The sequence below is a fragment of the Armigeres subalbatus genome, chromosome 1, assembly GCF_024139115.2.
Source record: "Armigeres subalbatus isolate Guangzhou_Male chromosome 1, GZ_Asu_2, whole genome shotgun sequence".
NCBI classification, from domain to species: domain Eukaryota; kingdom Metazoa; phylum Arthropoda; class Insecta; order Diptera; family Culicidae; genus Armigeres; species Armigeres subalbatus.
Window position 1 is genome coordinate 42,276,487 of NC_085139.1, and position 18,460 is coordinate 42,294,946.

The 18,460-nt window shown below is 40.9% G+C and overlaps 1 protein-coding gene and 1 long non-coding RNA gene across 2 annotated transcripts in view; one reads left to right on the forward strand and one right to left on the reverse strand.

The window, feature by feature from the left end:
- Positions 1 to 18,460, reverse strand: part of LOC134224842 (uncharacterized) — a 47,869-nt gene that overhangs the window by 25,669 nt on the left and 3,740 nt on the right. The window lies entirely within an intron of this gene.
- On the forward strand, positions 16,120 to 17,976 carry LOC134208317 (uncharacterized). The gene is made up of 2 exons (XM_062684321.1): positions 16,120 to 16,230; positions 16,468 to 17,976. The coding sequence occupies exons 1-2, from the start codon at positions 16,209 to 16,211 to the stop codon at positions 17,850 to 17,852; spliced, it is 1,407 nt and encodes a 468-aa protein (XP_062540305.1). The 5' UTR covers positions 16,120 to 16,208; the 3' UTR covers positions 17,853 to 17,976.

An 18,460-nucleotide genomic window follows, 5' to 3' on the forward strand; every position in this document is an offset into this window, starting at 1 on the left:
CGGAGGAACTCCCGGAGTAACTTCCGGAGGAACTCCCGGAGTAACTTCCGGAGGAACTCCCGGAGTAACTTCCGGAGGAACTCCCGGAGTAACTTCCCGAGGAACTCCCGGAGTAACTTCCCGAGGAACTCCCGGAGTAACTTCCGGAGGAACTCCCGGAGTAACTTCCGGAGGAACTCCCGGAGTAACTTCCGGAGGAACTCCCGGAGTAACTTCCGGAGGAACTCCCGGATAAACTTCCGAAGAAACTCGCGGACGAACTCCCGGAGGAACTTTCTGAGGATTTCCCGAAGGAACTTCCGGAGGATTTCCCGGAGGAACTCCCGGAAGAATTCCCAGTGGAACTTCCGGAGGAACTTCCGGAGTAACTCCCGGGGGAATTTCCAGAGGAACTCCCGGAGGGACTCCCGGAGGAACTTCCGGATGAACTTCCGGAGAAACTCGCGGAGGAACTTCCGGAGGATCTACCGGAGGATCTACCGGAGGAACTTCAAGAGGAACTTCCGGAGGAACTCTCCCGGAGGAACTCTCCCGGAGGAACTTCCGGAGGAACTCCCGGAGGAACTTCCTGAGGAACTCCCGGAGGCGGAGGAACTCCTGGAGGAACTTCCGTAGGAACTCCCGGAGAAACTTTTGGAGGAACTTTCGGAGGAACTCCCGGATAAAGTTCCGGAGAAACTCGCGGACGAACTCCCGGAGGAACTTTCTGAGGATTTCCCGAAGGAACTTCCGGAGGATTTCCCGGAGGAACTCCCGGAAGAATTCCCAGTGGAACTTCCGGAGGAACTCCCGGGAGAACTTCCGGAGGATCTACCAGAGGAACTTCAGGAGGAACTTCCGGAGGAACTCTCCCGAAAGAACTTCCGGAGTAACTCACGGAGGAACTTCCGGAGGAACTATCGGAGGAACTTCCGGAGGAACTCCCGGATAAACTTCCGGAGAAACTCGCGGACGAACTCTCGGAGGAACTTTCTGAGGATTTCCCGGAGGAACTCCCGGAAGAATTCCCAGTGGAACTCCCGGGAGAACTACCGGAGTAACTCCCGGGAGAACTACCGGAGTAACTCCCGGGGGAACTTCCGGAGGAACTCCCGGAGGAACTTCCGGAGGAACTCCCAGAGGAACTTCCGGAGAAACTCGCGGAGGAACTTCCGGAGGAACTCCCGGAGGAACTTCCGGAGGATCTACCGGAGGAACTTCAGGAGGAACTTCCGGAGGAACTCACGGAGGAACTCCCGGGTAAACTTCCGGAGGAACTCCCGGAGGAACTTCCGGAGGAACTCCAGGAGTAACTTCCGGAAGAACTCCCGGAGGAACTTCCGGAAGAACTCCCGGAGGAACTTCCGGAAGAACTCCCGGAGGAACTTCCGGAGAAACTCCCGGAGGAACTTCCGGAGGAACTTCCAGAGGAACTCCCGGAAGAACTTCCGGAGGAACTCCGGGAGGAACTTTCGGAGGAACTCCCGGAGGAACTTCCGGAGGAACTCCTGGAGGAGCTTCCGGAGGAAATCCCGGAGGAATTTTCGGAAGAACTTCCGTAGGAACTCCCGGAGAAATTTCCGTAGGAACTCCCGGAGGAACTTCTAGAGGAACTTCCTGAGGAGCTCTCGGAGGAACTTCCGGAGGTTCTCCCGGCAGAACTCCAGGAGAAACTGCCGGAGGAACTCCCGGAGGAGCTTCCGGAGGAACTCCCGGAGGAGATTCCGGAGGAACTCCTGGAGGAACTTCCGAAGGAACTTCCGAAGGAACTCCCGGAGGAACTTCCGGAGGAATTCCCGGAGGAACTCCCGGAGGAACTTCCGGAGGAACTTCCGGAGGAACTCCCTAAGGAACTTCCAGAGGAACTCTAGGAGGATCTTCCGGAGGAACCTCCGGAGGATCTCCCGGCAGAACTCCCGGAGAAACTGCCGGAGGAACTCCAGGAAGAACTGCCGGAGGAATTTCCGGAGGAACTCCCGGAGGAATTGCCGAAGGAACTTCCGGAGGAACTGCCGGAGGAACTGCCGGAGGATCTTCCGGAGGAATATCCCGGAGGAACTTCCTAATAAACTTCCGAAGGAACCCCCGGGGGAACTTCCGGAGGTACTCGCGGGGGATGCATCTCCCGTAGGGATTTCTGAAGTAACTCTCGTAGGAATTCCCGAAGGTACTCCCGTAGGGATTCTCGAAGGAACTCCCGTAGGGATTCCCGAAGGAACTCCCATAGGGATTCCCGAAGGAATTCCCGCAGGGTTTCCCGAAAGAACTCTCGTAGGGATTCCCTAAGGAACTACCGGAACGATTTCCAAAGCATCTCTCGGAAGGATTCCCGAAGGAACTCCCGGTGCGATTTACGAAGCAACTCACTCAGAGATTCCTGGAAGAACTCACGGAAGGATTCCTGGATGAAGGAACTTACGGAGGGATTATCGAAGGAACTCGGAGGATTCGAAGGAACTCACGGAGGGATTTTTGGAGGAATTCCCGGAGGGATTCTCCAAGGAACTTCCGGAGGAATTCACGGATGAACTTTCGGAGGGATTCTGGAAGTAATTCCCGGAGGGAAAAATTCTCCAGAAATTCATCTTTTAGTCCCTCTTCGAATTCCTGCTGAAGTTGCTCCATAAATTCCTCCAGGAATTCCTTCTATAGATCATCCTGAAGTTTCTCCAGAAATTCCTCCTGAAGTTCTTTTGAGAATTTATCCTGCAGTTCCTCCGGGACTTCCTCTTTGTGTTCTTCTAGCAAAGTCCCTTGAAGAAACTTACTGTAGGAACTCCATCAGGAATTCCAGAAGGATCTCCAACAAAAAATCATAGAGAAACTCCAACAGGAGTTCAATCAAGAATTCCTCCTGGAGATCCTTTCTTTGCTTCAGTAATTTATCCTGTAGTTCCTCCGGGAGTTTCTCATAGAGTCTATTAAGAATTTCCTCCTGAATAATCTTATTAGAGAAACTCCAGGTAGAATTCGTGGAGGAACTCCATCAGGAATTCTTAGAAGAACTCTTGGAGAAACTTCTGGAGAAATTTCCCCAAGAGCTCCTGTAGGAACTCCAGCCTAAGGGCCGATGTCCACGTAGCGTCTTTTCAACGCAGAGTTCACGCAGCGTCAAAGACGCAGGTGTGAACTGGGGAAAAGCGGTAACGCAGCTTCATGCACACTTGCGTTATTTTAACGCTGCGTGCACGTGGCGAGGAAAGGACGCTACGAAAAATTCAGAATTCCTCGTTGACTTCAGCAAAATTGCTCTACAGATTCCGAAAGCAATCCTCCTGGAAATCCGTGCGATTTCATCCTTTGAAATTTCTAAATAATTCTTCTTGGAATTTTAAGAAAATGCCCCCTTGAAATTTGTGAAATTTTATTCTGGGATTCCCAGAGAATAACTCTTGAAATTTTGAAATAATTCGTCCTAAGATTTCAAGATTTTTTCTCCTGAAACTCCGAAGGTTCCTCCTGCGATCCGAGAAATTTCCACCTAAAATTTCAAGAGAATTCTCTATGACATTGCTATAGAGAATTGTTCCTGCAATTAAAAAAAAACGTCCTGGAACTCTGAGAGAATTCCTCATGATATTCAAGATTATTCTTCGTGAAATTCCAAGAAAATATCTCCTCCCAAGAATTACGGAAGAAATCCTCCTGCAATGTCGAGATAACTCCTGGGATGTAGTACTATTCCTTCCCTCCGAGAGGATTCCTCCAGAAATTTCAAAAGAATTTCTTCTGAGATTCCGTGAGAATTGTTCCTGCAATTCCGAAAGATTTTCTCCAGTAACTCCGAGATAATTTCTCCTGGGATTCCAAGATAATTCCTTATAAAAATCCGTGGTGATTCCCATTTCGAGAAATTTTTTTTCCGAGGTTATTCTTTCTTCAATTCCGAGAGAATTTCTTCTGAGATTTCAAGATTATTCTTCCTTAATTTCGAAAGAAACCTGCTTGAGAGAATTTCCCGTCTACTTCTGGGAAAATTACCCCTGGGGCTCCGAGAGGATTGCTCCTGAGAATCCAAGACTATTACTTCTAGAACGCCGAGAGGATTTCTCCTGGAATTTCAAGAGTATTTATCCTGCGATGGCAACAGAATTATTTCTGGGATTTCGAAAGAATTTTTCCTGTAACGCTGAGATAATTCCTCCTATGATTCAAAAAAAAAACTTCGAGAGGATACCTACTGAGTTTCCAAGATTACTCCCGGTTGAAATTCAAGAAAATTCCTCCTGAAACGTCGAGATAATTCCTCCCAGGAATCCCTGGAAATCCGTGAGAATTCGTTTAGGAATTTCGAGAAAATTTCTTCTGGGATCACGAAATAACTCCTCCTGAAAATCCGTAGGAATTTACCCTGCATTTCCGAGGTTAGATCGATAGAATTCCACCATCCTTTTTCCAGAAATATTGGTGGCGATTCCTTATAAGAATTTCCTCATGTTTCCGGTAAAGCTGTCCAAATAAAACTTATCTCTGTTGTTTAACAATCCGTTTTTCTCGAATGCCCAGCTGCTCAAGCCTTATTGCCATCCAAAGCTTCAAGGAAAACTTGTTTTTTTCATGCTAAAATCTCCGGAAAATAATGATTAAATTTTCCCGACTTACGGAATTAAACACAATTTCTCACGAAGTAGAAAGCAAAACAAACAGCAAGAGTAATCGTTCATTATTTATGATTTCATCATTCTCATACACATACATTCTCACTACCATGCAAAGGGAGAAGTGGTTGCGTACTTAATACGAGATTGAAGCTTACCGTTCGAGGTATTAACTTTAATACCGGATTTTCGAAAATCCGTATTAAATCGAGTATTATCCTCGTTGGTGCTTACCGCCATCAAAGAATCAGAACTAATTTTGAAATCCACGGTTGGGAAACTTGAAAATGCCTTTAACAAAACAGCGAATGATGCTATCTCCAACAATACTATGTTTCTTGGACTACCATTTAAACCAAATGAAAACGTTACTGGTCTAATTCGTAAAACAGTACAAACAATAGGGGTGACTCTGAATGATCACTCGATTATCTCAGCAACACGACTGTACTCTCCTAAAAATCCTAATAATGTGGCACCAATCAAAGTTGTGTTTAATTCCAAAGTTGAAAAGAATCTATTTTTTACGAAAAAGAGATTGGAAAGCTTATGTCCACCGCTGTTGATAACTCACTTCGTATAAACGGCCAGCCTTCTCGCATCGTTATTCGTGATGAATTGACTTCATCGACGATAGAGCTTTGAATGAAATGCGTAGTGTACAACAAAAATATAAAATAAAATATATTTGGCCTGGCAGGTGCGGTCATATACTTATGAAACTAAATGAAAACGCGATACCTATAACAATAAAAAACCGTTACGATTTCAGATGTGCAATAAGCCGACTTTGTTAAAAACATTTTTCAATACTTGTGATTGTTATTTGTCTTATTGGTTTTGTACTTTTACTCAATAATGAATAATTTAAAGAATTTCTTCCATGACTGTGTAGACGACTTCAATGAAAATGTCACAGCAAACGGCTCGAATATGTTGAGAATTCTACAGTGGAATGTTAGAGGTATTAATGCTGTTAATAAATTTGATAATATTTTAGAATTTTTGGATAATTTGTGTGTTTCGGTGGATGTTATTGTGTTATGTGAAACTTGGCTTAAGGAGGTTAACTGCTCACTTTTCAATGTTCGCGGTTACAAATCAATTTTTTCTTGTAGGGATTCCTCTTCTGGGGGGTTGGCTTTATATGTTAGAAACTCAATTGAACATCAAATACATGTAAACACTTGCTTGGATGGATTTCACCATATGCATGTTGGCCTAAAACTGAACGGTCTTCATTATAATGTTCATGGCGTTTATCGCCCTCCGTCGTTTGATTTCAATAATTTTCAAGTGATGTTAGAAAATTGGCTTTCTACAGCGTCTCAAACTTGTCCAACGTTTATTGTTGGAGACATAAACATATCAATTAATTTAATAAACAATAATGTTGTTGTTAAATACAAGAATTTAATTGAGTCATACGGATATCTTTGTACTAATACTTTTGCCACTAGACCGGTAAGTTGCAATATACTAGATCATGTAGTTTGTTCGCTTGGGTATGCTTCGGCGCTACAAAATGATACAATTTTCAGCAACATTAGTGATCATCTTCCCATTATAACTAGTCTTAAAATAAATGCGCGGAATGACCGAATGGAACTTAGTAAAATAATAATAAATCACGATAAACTTAATGCCGATTTCAAAGCCTATCTTGATAGTATTGTCTGCGTAAATGATGTTGACTCCTGCCTAACTAACATAGTCACAAAATACAACAATTTATTACAAGATTGCACTACTATTGTAACAAAACTTGTCAAAATTAAAGGAACTCAATGCCCCTGGATGACCCTAGGTCTATGGCAACTCATTAAGATTAAAAACTATCACCTGAAAAAAGTTAAACGTAATCCCCAAGATAATCATGCAAAATCCATGTTAAACCATGTATCCAAAAAGGTTGAGAAATTTAAGAATATTGCAAAAAAAACTTATTATGCAAACATTCTGAATAACACTACACATAGTAAACTTTGGAAGCATATTAATATAATTTTCGGAAGGTCTAAAACTGCAAATAAAATTGCTTTAAATGTGAACGGTAGTATCATTAGTGACAATTTGGAAGTATGTAATCTATTCAATCATCATTTTTCAAATATAGGGCGAAATTTGGCCAATAGTATACCATTAACTGATATACAGAATCCTATAGAACAGCTACATTCAATTAGAGAGTCTATATTTTTGCAACCTTGCTCTCCGAATGAGGTCTTGAATATCATTCATGATTTGAAGACAAATAAAGCCCCTGGACCAGATAATATTCCTTCACTTATACTTAAAACTAATGCTTCCGTTTTTTCTAATATTTTAAGTGAAAGTTTCAATAAAATAATTTCAACCGGGCAGTATCCCGAATGCCTAAAACTAGCAAAAGTTTCGCCAATTTTTAAGTCGGGGGACCCTTGTTTACTGGACAACTATCGTCCCATTTCAACGCTGTCTGTGTTCAGTAAGGTGTTCGAGGTATTGTTAGTCAACAGGTTGTTAAACTTTTTTGGGCGACATAATCTACTATATAAATTTCAGTATGGTTTTCGACAATCTTGTAGCACTGAAACGGCATTGGTAGAGCTTGTGGACTTTATAACCAAAGAGGTAGATTGCAGGAAGATTGTTGGTGCTCTATTTATTGACTTGAAAAAAGCCTTCGATACGTTGGACCATGATATTTTGCTGGCCAAGTTGAGCTCCTATGGTGTGAGAGGTGTGGCCAATAATCTGTGAAGAAGCTATTTAAGTAAAAGAAAACAGTATGTCTACATTAATCATCACAAGAGTGTGATAGAACAAATTTCAACTGGAGTTCCACAAGGCAGTAACATTGGTCCTTTACTGTTTCTCATCTATATTAATGATCTTGGGAATTTACGACTAAATGGAACTCCTAGACTGTTTGCTGATGATACGGCGTTATTCTATCCTGACATCAGTCCAACCACAGTCATCGAACATATTAATCAGGACTTAGAAAAATTGAAAATCTTTTTTGCCAGTAACCTGTTGTCACTGAACATTAATAAAACCAAATACATGATTTTTCAATCACCTAGAAAGAGTTTACCGATTCATGATGACCCCAAACTCGGTGATATTATAATTGATAAAGTCGACTCCTTTAAATATCTTGGCTTACATCTAGATTCCAAGTTTTCATGGGAAATACATATAAAACACGTCGAGAGAAAGGTAGCCACATTATGCGGAGTTCTTAGTAGAGTTTCTTGTTTTGTTCCTCAGCACGTTTTATTAAAATTTTATCATGCTCATATCCACTCTCAATTGCAGTATGTAGTTATAGTATGGGGTCGTGCGTGTAGGTCTAAACTACTGCGACTCCAAACTTTGCAAAATAGGTGCCTTAAAATTATTTTTAAGCTGCCACCGTTACACCCAACCATTGATTTGTACGGTCACAGTACACATACAATTTTACCGCTTATTGGATTGTGTGAACTTCAAAGTCTCGTTATGGTCCATAATATAATCAATAATAGAATACATTCAAACATTAGCTTGCATTCTGTAAATGTACCACACAATACAAGACAAACTGGAAATTTAGCACTTTCTAGAGCATTTTCAAACCATGGCCAGCGTCGAATATCCTATATAGGTCCTTCAAAGTTTAATAGTTTACCAAATGAGCTGAAACTAATAACCAATAAATGTCAATTCAAATTGAAAGTTAAACTGTATTTGAAAGAAAACATCAATGAATTTATACTTTAAGCCATTTACTCCACTACAAGCTGTTTAGTTTAATTTCGATAAATCTTTGCATGTCATTTTTAGTAATTAATTTTTAGTAATTTCCTTCATTAGTAATAATTAATAATTTCATTTATGAATTAGAATTTTAAGAATCCCTTAAAAGGAGTTTAGACTCCACTGGGATTCGTATTTTCTAGTTAACTATATACTCTCTTTTCTTGTTATTCCATTTGCGTTTTTGACACTCAGCTCTTATTCATGTAGTTTTACTTTGTTCTTGCTTGTTTGTTGCCAGTTGAGCTGAGTTAGTTGCGACCATTTCCAGGGGGCTCGTCCCAGAGCTTCTTGGTGTGGGGGAGAGTGGCGGGTAATTTATAAAAAAAAAAAAAAAAAACTATCGAATTGCAGTTAAAAAGCATTGCAGTTAAATGACTTGCAGTTATCGAACGTCTGCTGTAGTTTTTGTTTTTGCCATGGTACTAGGTAGTCTGTGAACTCCATATAGGAATGATCTGCAGATCAACCCACGAACGGAAGGTTATTTGTATATGTTTGCATTTCAAGTAGTTCAAGTTGTTGGCATTAGCTCTGGGCAGTTATTGAAGAATAAACAAGATGTAAAACCTCATCTTGATATATTAGCATTCCAAGTAGTTATTGTTGTCTTGTTGTTGTTTGTTCCAGGTAGTATAAAAACTTCATTCATATCACTAATATGAAGTTGTCTATTCTTTGGAAATGCAAAATGTAAATAAATTGGAACGATACAACTTCACGCCGAGTACGTGAGGGAAAAAACGGACTAATATCGCAAAGATCACGTACCATCTTTAAATTAGATTAAGGACACTCCTCACGGAAGTTTCAAAATGCTCGCGTTTTCGGGGGCACACCAATCGATACGGAGGCGGCGCACAATTGTCATTTTTGTTGATTTAGCTTTGCTGCGTTGCAGCATGTGTGATATAATAAAAATAACAGTTGTGCGTTGCTTCTGTATCGAGTGGTGTGCCACCGAAAACTTAGAAGTCTTACTCCATAAATTTATAGGATGACCATCAGTATATGCCATGAACGCATTTTATTCATGGGCCCCAAAGGCATGTACCAAATTTAAAACAGGCTGATATATCTCTGGTGTAGATCCTAATGCCTTACTTCAGGGTTTTCTTGGATGACCATGAACATTTGAAATGGGTGCATTATATTCTACGTACCATAAAAGGCATGTATAACTATTCAAATAGGCCGAAAGAACTCTGGTTATGCGTGAAGTTCTTGAGGATTGTTCAAGTGTTCTCTTGGATACCCATGAACATATGCAATGAAAGCGGTATATTCTATGTACCACAAAGGGCATGTCACTTTTGAAACAATCCGAAAGGTATCTGGTTACGTGTGAAGATCCTGAGGCCTATTCCAGCATTTTCTTGGAACATCATAAACATACGCAATGGACGTATTCTATTCTATGTACCACAAAGGGCATGTACCACTTTTGAAACAAGCCAAAAGATCTCTGGGTACCCATGCAGATTTAAAGGCCTATTCCAGGGTTTTCTTGGATGACCATGAACCTATGCAATGGACGCAATCTATTCTATGTACCACAAAGGGCATGTAACACTTTTGAAAAATCTGAAAGATCTTTGGTTACGCGTGTAGATCTTAAGGCCTTTTCCAGGGTTTTCTTGGATGACCATGAACATATGCAATAAAGGCGTTCTATTCTATGTACCACAAAGGGCATGTACCAGTTTTGAAACAATCTAAAAGATCTCTGGTTACGCGTGTAGATCTTAAGGCCTTTTCCAGGATTTTCTTGGATGACCATCAACATATGCAATGAAAGCGCTCTTTTCTATGTACCACAAAGGGCATGCACCACTTTTGAAACAATCTAAAAGATCTCTGGTTACGCGTGTAGACCTGAAGGCCTTTTCCAGGGTTTTCTTGGATGACCATGAACATATGCAATGAAGGCGCCAGAGGACTTATCCGAGAGATTTCTTCGATAGCGCAGAACATATGTAGTGATCACATTTGATTTCAAGATGCGCAAAGAGCATGTACCATTTTTGGGACAAGTCCATAGACCCATGGTTACGAGTGTAGACCTTAAGGACTTACTCCAGAGATTTCTTGGATGACTCGGAACATATAATGTGAACGCATTCTATGCTAAGTACCACAAAGAGCATGTACCGTATTTGAATATGCATAATAGGCCTTTGGTTACGCGAGTAGATCTTTAGGCTTTACTCCAGAGATTTCTCGGATGACTAAGACCTCATTTCAGGAATTTTTGCATTACCCGAAGCATATACTGTGAACACCTTCAATTCTAAGAAGCGCAAAGAGCTTGTAGCATATTTGAAACTGGTTGAATGGCCTTTGGTTACGCGTGTAGACTCTTAAGCCTTACTTCAAAGATTTCTTGTATAACCATGGGCATAAGCTGTAAACCTTGATGATGAGCAAAAAGTATATGAGTTTCTGTTTCCAAAACTGTCCAAATTATCCAAATCGGTTGAAAATTGTTGAAGTTATGATAATATCAATTTATGGGAACACGGGTACCCTGTCGGCCATCCACGTGTGTTTTTTTTGTTGGCCGCATAAGGGTTAAGTCAAAACTGTTGAGGAGCAACACATTTTTCAATGCGGCGCTCTTCCAGAGTGCCTTCATAAACCAAAACCGATGAGCAAATTATTCAATTTGACGCTCTTCCAGAGCGTCTTCGACATTACAAGTCGGAACCGATGGACAAATCATTCAATCCGACGCTTTTCCTGAGCGTCTTCGACATCCCAAGTCGAAACCGATGAGAAAATTATTCAATCCGACGCCCTTCAGAGCGTCTTAGAAATCACAAGCATTGACGAGAAATGTCATTTCGATGTCATGGGAATAATTGTTTAATAACTTTTTTTCAAAAATTATGTACATAAAATTGTGTTGTTTATTTAAACATGTAGCCCTTAAAGGGCCCTATATTTTTTTTTTATAATAGGATTAATAGGTCGTTTCTCTAAATCTGATATTGACGGCTTGAGGGCCAAATTAGTGTCGAATGACATTAATGTCATAGCATTCCATGACATATTTTAAATTTCGCTCTCATGGCTCACACTTTGTATTTAGAACAATGTTTTGTTTGACAAAGCTCTAAGCTCCTTTAAGATCCTTAACATGGTCATCAAAAAATACGAATTGTAAAATACTTCTGAAAAAGGTCCTAGCAAATTAGTAATAGGTGGTAATAGTAATCCCATGAAATTTTTTGACATTTTCCCGAGCGTCTTCGACATTACAAGTCGAAACCGATGGACAAATCATTCAATTCGACGCTCTTCAACAGCGTCTTCAACATTACAAATTGAAGCCGATCAGAAAACCAGGCATTGCAATATCATCTGAGCACAGGATATCATCTTTGCTTGTGCAAAGATATTATCCCTAATCAAAGATCACTCTGGAAAGATATTATCATTTGAGCATTTGATGATGATCCTGATAACCAGCGCGGTTCGGGGTTCGTTCACGTTGCGAGGGCGTTGCTACAACAAAAGCAGTGAGAAAACTTTTCTCCATGGCGAGCGTTGCACTTTGTTTACTGAACAGATAGCTAACTAAGATCGATGTCCTAGCATATCATCAGTGTCTTTGCTCAGAAGATCGAATGATGAGATAAATTGGCTGGAGAAAACAAATAATTTATTCCGGCGGTCTTCCCTTCGACATCACAAGCCGAAACCGAAGAAAAAAATTCCCCAATCACGCCCACATGATACTTACTTTCAAAACAATAATATCCAACCAGGAACAACCTGGTAGGGTCGCCACATGTGCAGCGTAATTCCGCCGAACGAGCTATCCGTTGGTTTGATCGCTTGTGTACTGTCGTATCGAGCGTGCCACTCGTTGCCCGACGAGGAAAGAGCCAAAATCATGGCCCGCTTTTCACTAGTCAATGTTGGCAACCGAACTGTTATACGGATGATACATATTTGCATTGCTGTCTTCAATTCACGCTGGAAGTGGATTACCCAATCTTCTATATAATAAAAATGAAATGGTCTGTGTTCGTATCCGCATAACTCGAAAACGGCTGGATGGATTTTCTCCATTCCTTCAACAAATATGACCGTTATCGTTTCCGACGGGTTTATATGATACTTCCTCAGTCAAGAATCATTAGTAAAGTTGAGTAAATCGTGAAAAACTGAAAAAAAGAATCATATTGGAATTCCGGATGGGCAGTTCGCAAGGCCCATTTTCGCCTACTATGCAGGACAACGTCTGCCGGGTTAACTATTTCTAATATATCTCACCTTCACAATAATCACTATTATCTTCACCTATATAATACGAATTCCCACATGCACACTGCTAATAGACTAATAATAATCTCTCTTTCTTTCCCTTTACATCAATCATTAATCATTATGAGCTACAACCCGTATCAAACAGATAGAAACACTGCTCATATACTCAATACGGCAATTGAAGAAGACTGGAAAGAAGACCGAGAGTTTGTAGCTGTGTTGACGAAATCGAGCTGGATTGGGATTACTGGTGACCGCCGAAAACGATACCATCAGAGAAATATTTTGCACAGTTGATTGGGGTCCCAAAACGATTTGTGTAGCAGTCATCAGTTATCTAAACGCCTAAAGGAATACATATATTCTTGCATAGCAAATTAATTGTGGGCTAGTTATGCGGTATTAGAACTGCTACAGTAAACCGTTAGAAAAGTCATAACGAATAACGCGCATCACAGCATGCCATGCGCGACACCACAGCCCACGCGCATCATAGTAGGCGGCGACGAGAGCTCGTCCTCTTTCAGATTTGGCAGCCCAACAGGCAACACGTGTTCTTGGTTTCATCCGCGATTTACAAGTGATAAAGTCTGTCGGTCAGACCCACACATTTGGCGATCCTGCCGAATTAATTAAATTAATTAAATCGGAATCTGGTTTGGTACGGGAGTGACGCAGACAATCACCAGGTATTCGTGGAAAATTATATTGCACTATTATTTCCAACAAGTATACAAAAAAAAGTGAAGTATACGCAACGGGACGTTGCGTAAAATGGCCTATTTTCAGTTTGGGACAAACTGAAGCCCAATAGTAATAACGATCAGACAAATTGTAACAAAAAAAAAATGGCTCGGGCCGAATGGAATGCTCGAAGGTAAAAGCTGGATGGTACGGGATGACTCCAGATGAAATGCTTCGGGACGAAGTTATGCGTTGGCATGGTGAAATTGGTTGCACAACTTTAAGAAAAAAAGCTACATGGTTGAAAAAGCTGGATGGTACGGGACGACTCCAGATAAAATGCTTCGGGACGAAGTTAGGCATTGTCATTGTGAAATTGATGAGCGCTCACATTACAAAAACTGCGTGTTTGAAAAGCTGGATGGTACGGGACGACTCCAGACGAAACGCTTCGGGACGAAGTTGTGTTTAAGCATGATGAAATTGATGAGCGCACGCTTTACGAATAAATACATGCTCGGAAAAATGTAGATTTTGTTGTAAACTTGTTGGAAAAGCAAAGAAAAAACTACTTGAATATTAGGGGAAAATACCTATTCTTGGCAGTCTAAGACATTTGCCAAATTGAATGATAAAAATAATGAATAATTACAATAAAACACAGGTACAGTTTAACTGGTATACATTTGCATGCTCTTTCTTTGATGATTGGTGTTCACTAAATATAACAGCTTTCACCACAAACTCAGTAAATTTAACATAATGTAACAGGTCAATGTTTCTTCTATTGGCATAGCAATTTCTTTTATCAGCAATGAGTTTGCTCTCTTCAGCAACTAGACATGTAGGTAGAAAACTGGTAATGTATTGGTGCCAAATGCCGGTTGTTTATATCCTCCAGTAGTAAAATTCATTCATAATAATCGGCCGCACGCTCATCTCGCTTCACTCAATTTTGGAACAAACTTTATTGTTTATCAAAACTGGCTTAAAACAAAACATGAATTTTTAGCCTTGGCATCAATTTTATGTCATGTAGACAGATAGGCAAAAACATTTAAACACATTGTAAAACAAATTTAACCCTTATGCGGCCATAAAAAACAGACGTGAATGGCAGACATGATACCTGTGTACCCAGATATTGACCTTTTTATAACTTTTACCATTTTCAACCTATTTGAATAATGTTGGCCATTTTGGAGAAGGGAACTTATGTGCTTTTTGTCCGCTGCTAAGATTTACATCTCTTGTCTTTTGTAATACGTTAGAGTCTATCAACCAGTTTCAAATACACAACTTGCTCTTCGCGGTCCTTACATGATATGTTTGTTTCATCAAAAAAAAATTGGGGTTGTATACAAGACACGACCGCTCGACGTAAACTATGTAAAACCAAATATAGTATGTACACTGAACCAACTATGCCGCTCTATATAGAAGAGAAGGAACCATCCCACGACAATACTACCCAGCTACCCAGCTTAGCAACATCTTCCACTCTATGAAGGAGTAGGGACTCCACTGTCTAGCGGCTGGGCCACCCCATTCATACAACCCAGTTCAATAATAGATAATACCCTAAAAGTAGGCAATTACCAAGGATTGGAACGCGCTGTATAAGGGATGCATGATGCATGAAAGAACTAAAATTTTCAATAGTTTAGCGTTGATAATCAATAGCTTCAATACTACTAGCAAATTGGTGGAAAGTTTACGAATCGATTGATATATAAATCATTAAAATCCATTGAAAGATAAAGGACCTATTAGTGTTACAAATCTTACATGATTTCGTGACGGTCTCCAGTTTTGAAATTCTCATTTGACACCCTGTATCAGAGTCTTCCCCTTAGACGTAGTTTACGTCAAAAATCATGGTGGTTGTGCACAAGACACGACCGCTCGACGTAAACTACGTAAAACCAAATCTATACACATAAGAATGAATTTTTGTCTGTCTGCCCTTATAGACTAGGAAACGGCATGAACATTTGTATGCAGAGGTTTTTGGGAACGATGAAGATTCTTATGATGGTATTAGAACCCTCCTCTTCTGGAAGGGGGACTCCCAAATTAATCTAAAAAATGGAATCCAAATTTGCAAATTTCGAATACTTATCCGTCTTTTAAATAATGTAAAAAATATATAATTGATCAATTTTAGGTGAAACGAAGCTCGTCGCTTCTGGTATTATAGTATATTAACAATATATTCCACATCGTGAGTCTTCAGATGTTGAATAATGGACAGCATTGTCCTATCCAGCCGCTGGAGCCACCCCATTCTTACACTACGTTTCACAGTTGAATAATAGATAATACCCTAAAAGTAGGCAATTATTTATGGTTGAAATGCGCTATGTAGGAACGGGAATGGTTATGATTTTTTTAATGAGCTTGGAAAGTATTGAAGTTGCAAAAAGAAAACGGTCCTGTCAGCCACATAAGGGTTAAAATACTACGGTGTTGCTATCACTTTTGATATAATTCATGGCCTGCGTAAAAATATGAATAGAAGCATTTATATTTTAACACTTTTTTTTAAATAAATGCCATCGCCGGATATTTTGTTCGTTTTTTTGCTAAAATCATATCACATAGAATTGTGCGTGGTATTTTTTAGCGTGTGTTTGATATGCTCACAAATACATTCTCTCGCTCTATTCCGAAGTGTGCTGCTGTCAAAGAAAACGAACAGTCCTGATTTTATTTAGTGAAACATAGAGCAAATATTGAATAAATTTGTTCTTTGTGGTGATAATCAAGTGGTGATAAAGTGTAAAAAGTAGTTTACGTACTTGATTTGCGTGTCATACGCAATAAAGAGAAAAAACAGGCGATCCAAAAAAGTAACAGTTTGCTTTTCGAGGGCTGCTTTCTTTGGCAATGCAATATTGGCAAGGATTTCGTAGGTGCAAATTTGTTTTGGTGATTAACACATCAAATCTTGCTACTTTTACACAAACAACTTATTCAAATGAAAGCTTAGACTTGAAATCGTGTGATTGAATCAAAATTATGTTCATAAATAGTTTATGTTTGCTGGAAAACGCAAATATTGTTGAGGGTGCCAACAACTGTCGCACCCCGCCAATGCCGTATTCTACCCTACTTGTTTGATTCTAAAATATTGTTGTACGTCCAGTTGCAGGCGTTGAAACGAAAGTAAACAAAGTTATAAAGATGTCCAGCGAAGGAAAGTATGTCCGACAGGTCGAGGATGGAGAGATAACCGACCAGGAATCTGTGTACTCAAGCGAACAAGTATACGGAGAAGTACTGAACGAAGGGGATGATGAGAACGGCTGTCTCAACGACAGTATTGACTCGCGGTCGACCAGCGACAGCTCGTCGATCTCGTCCACTACCTCTGATGGTAGCGATGAAATCCCGAATATATCGAAAAACCCAGAAGTAACCCGAATGGACTCAGAAGGAAAATCTGAAGCATTGGAGAGAATCGAGCGTATGGAAAAGAACATGGCCTCGCTGATTCAAGCCTTAGGCTCTGGTCGTCCAGGTTTTCCAGCTGTTGCTGCGGATAACTCTATGCCGAGTGATGTTGACCAGGATTGGAACACTGCTCATGAGCGCGCCAATCGAACGAGTGGTCCGGCTGTTAGATGGGATCACATCAAACCATTCCCGACCGGCATATCAGCAAACAAAATGTGGGAAGCCTGGAATAAGTATATGGAGAACTTTGAAATCGCTGCTTCTCTGGGGAACGCTCATGATCCGATCCAGCGATCTCAGCTACTGTTTCTGACAATGGGAGAAGAACTCCAAGGCATTGTTCGAGCGGCCAAATTACGTCCAAAACTGAGCGATCCAGAATGTTACTCCACATTCGTGAAAAATGTGCACGATTATCTACGGTCTATGACAGACACATCAGCAGAACATGAAGCATTCTCCAACATGAAACAAGAGCCTGGAGAATCAGCGGTGTCATTCCATGCTAAACTAATGGAGAAAGTAAGGCTATGCGGCTACAACCAGGCAGACCAGGAACGTTTTGTAAGGGCGCAGTTGTTGAAGGGGCTAAAGAACAGGCAGCTAGCGAAGAATGCAAGAACCTACGGCCATGATGTAAACCTAATTGTTCAATCGGCCACAAGAGATGAGGCCTACGAAGCGGAAACATCCGCAGGAATAACACAATCAGCTCGTGAACCAGATGTATATGCGGTTAAACAATCACAATGGCCGCGACTAAAGCAGGATTACCGGAAGCGGAACAGAGAAGATTCATTTGATAACAACCAGCAACCAAAACGATTCCGTGGAAGTACAAGGTTTATTCCGGGACGAAAATCGCGTTGCTCTAGATGCAACCGACCTGCCCACCCCAGAGGTCGAACTTGCCCGGCATTGAACAAACATTGCAATGCCTGTCGTGAGATTGGCCACTTTGCTGTTACATGCCGGCGTAAGCGCGTACACATGGTCCAGCAAAAGGAAATTCAATCTGCACCCCCAGCATGGAGTGATGATGAAGCGGATAATAAACAGGTACTGACGAATTGATAATTTGAACTTTTCTTAAATAAAGTATGCTACCATATTACTTTGTTCTTGTTTGAAGTTAATGTTCTGGTTTCATTGTACGCCCCTTCTATGCTTCCCTTCCAGGAAGTTAATACATTGTCGCTCAAAGATGTGTTAGTGGATTGTTCGCTAGGGTCCTCTTCACCAATTCAGTTCATGATAGATTCTGGTGCTGATGTCAACGTGATAGGAGAAGTTGATTGGAAACAGCTATATCAAGAGCATTACTCCGGCCGAGCAGAAATTAAACTGATCGAACCTCCGGTGGATAAATCTTTGATGGCTTATGCATCTGGTAATGCGATGTCAATTATATGTGCCATGCATGCGAATATATCAGTCCAGAAATCTGATAAGCCAACAGTATACGCAAAATTCTACGTTGTTAAAGGTGGGCGACGGTCTTTACTTGGCCGAGAAACAGCCAGCGATTTAAAGCTACTTCAAGTCGGCGCTGAGGTAAATCACTGTGGATCAATGAATGGCGATGGAACTTTTCCGAAAATGCCTGGGGTTCAGGTCAAATTTAGTGTCGATAAAGCAATTGCACCAAGCAGAAATGCGTACTACAACCCAAGCAGCACGCG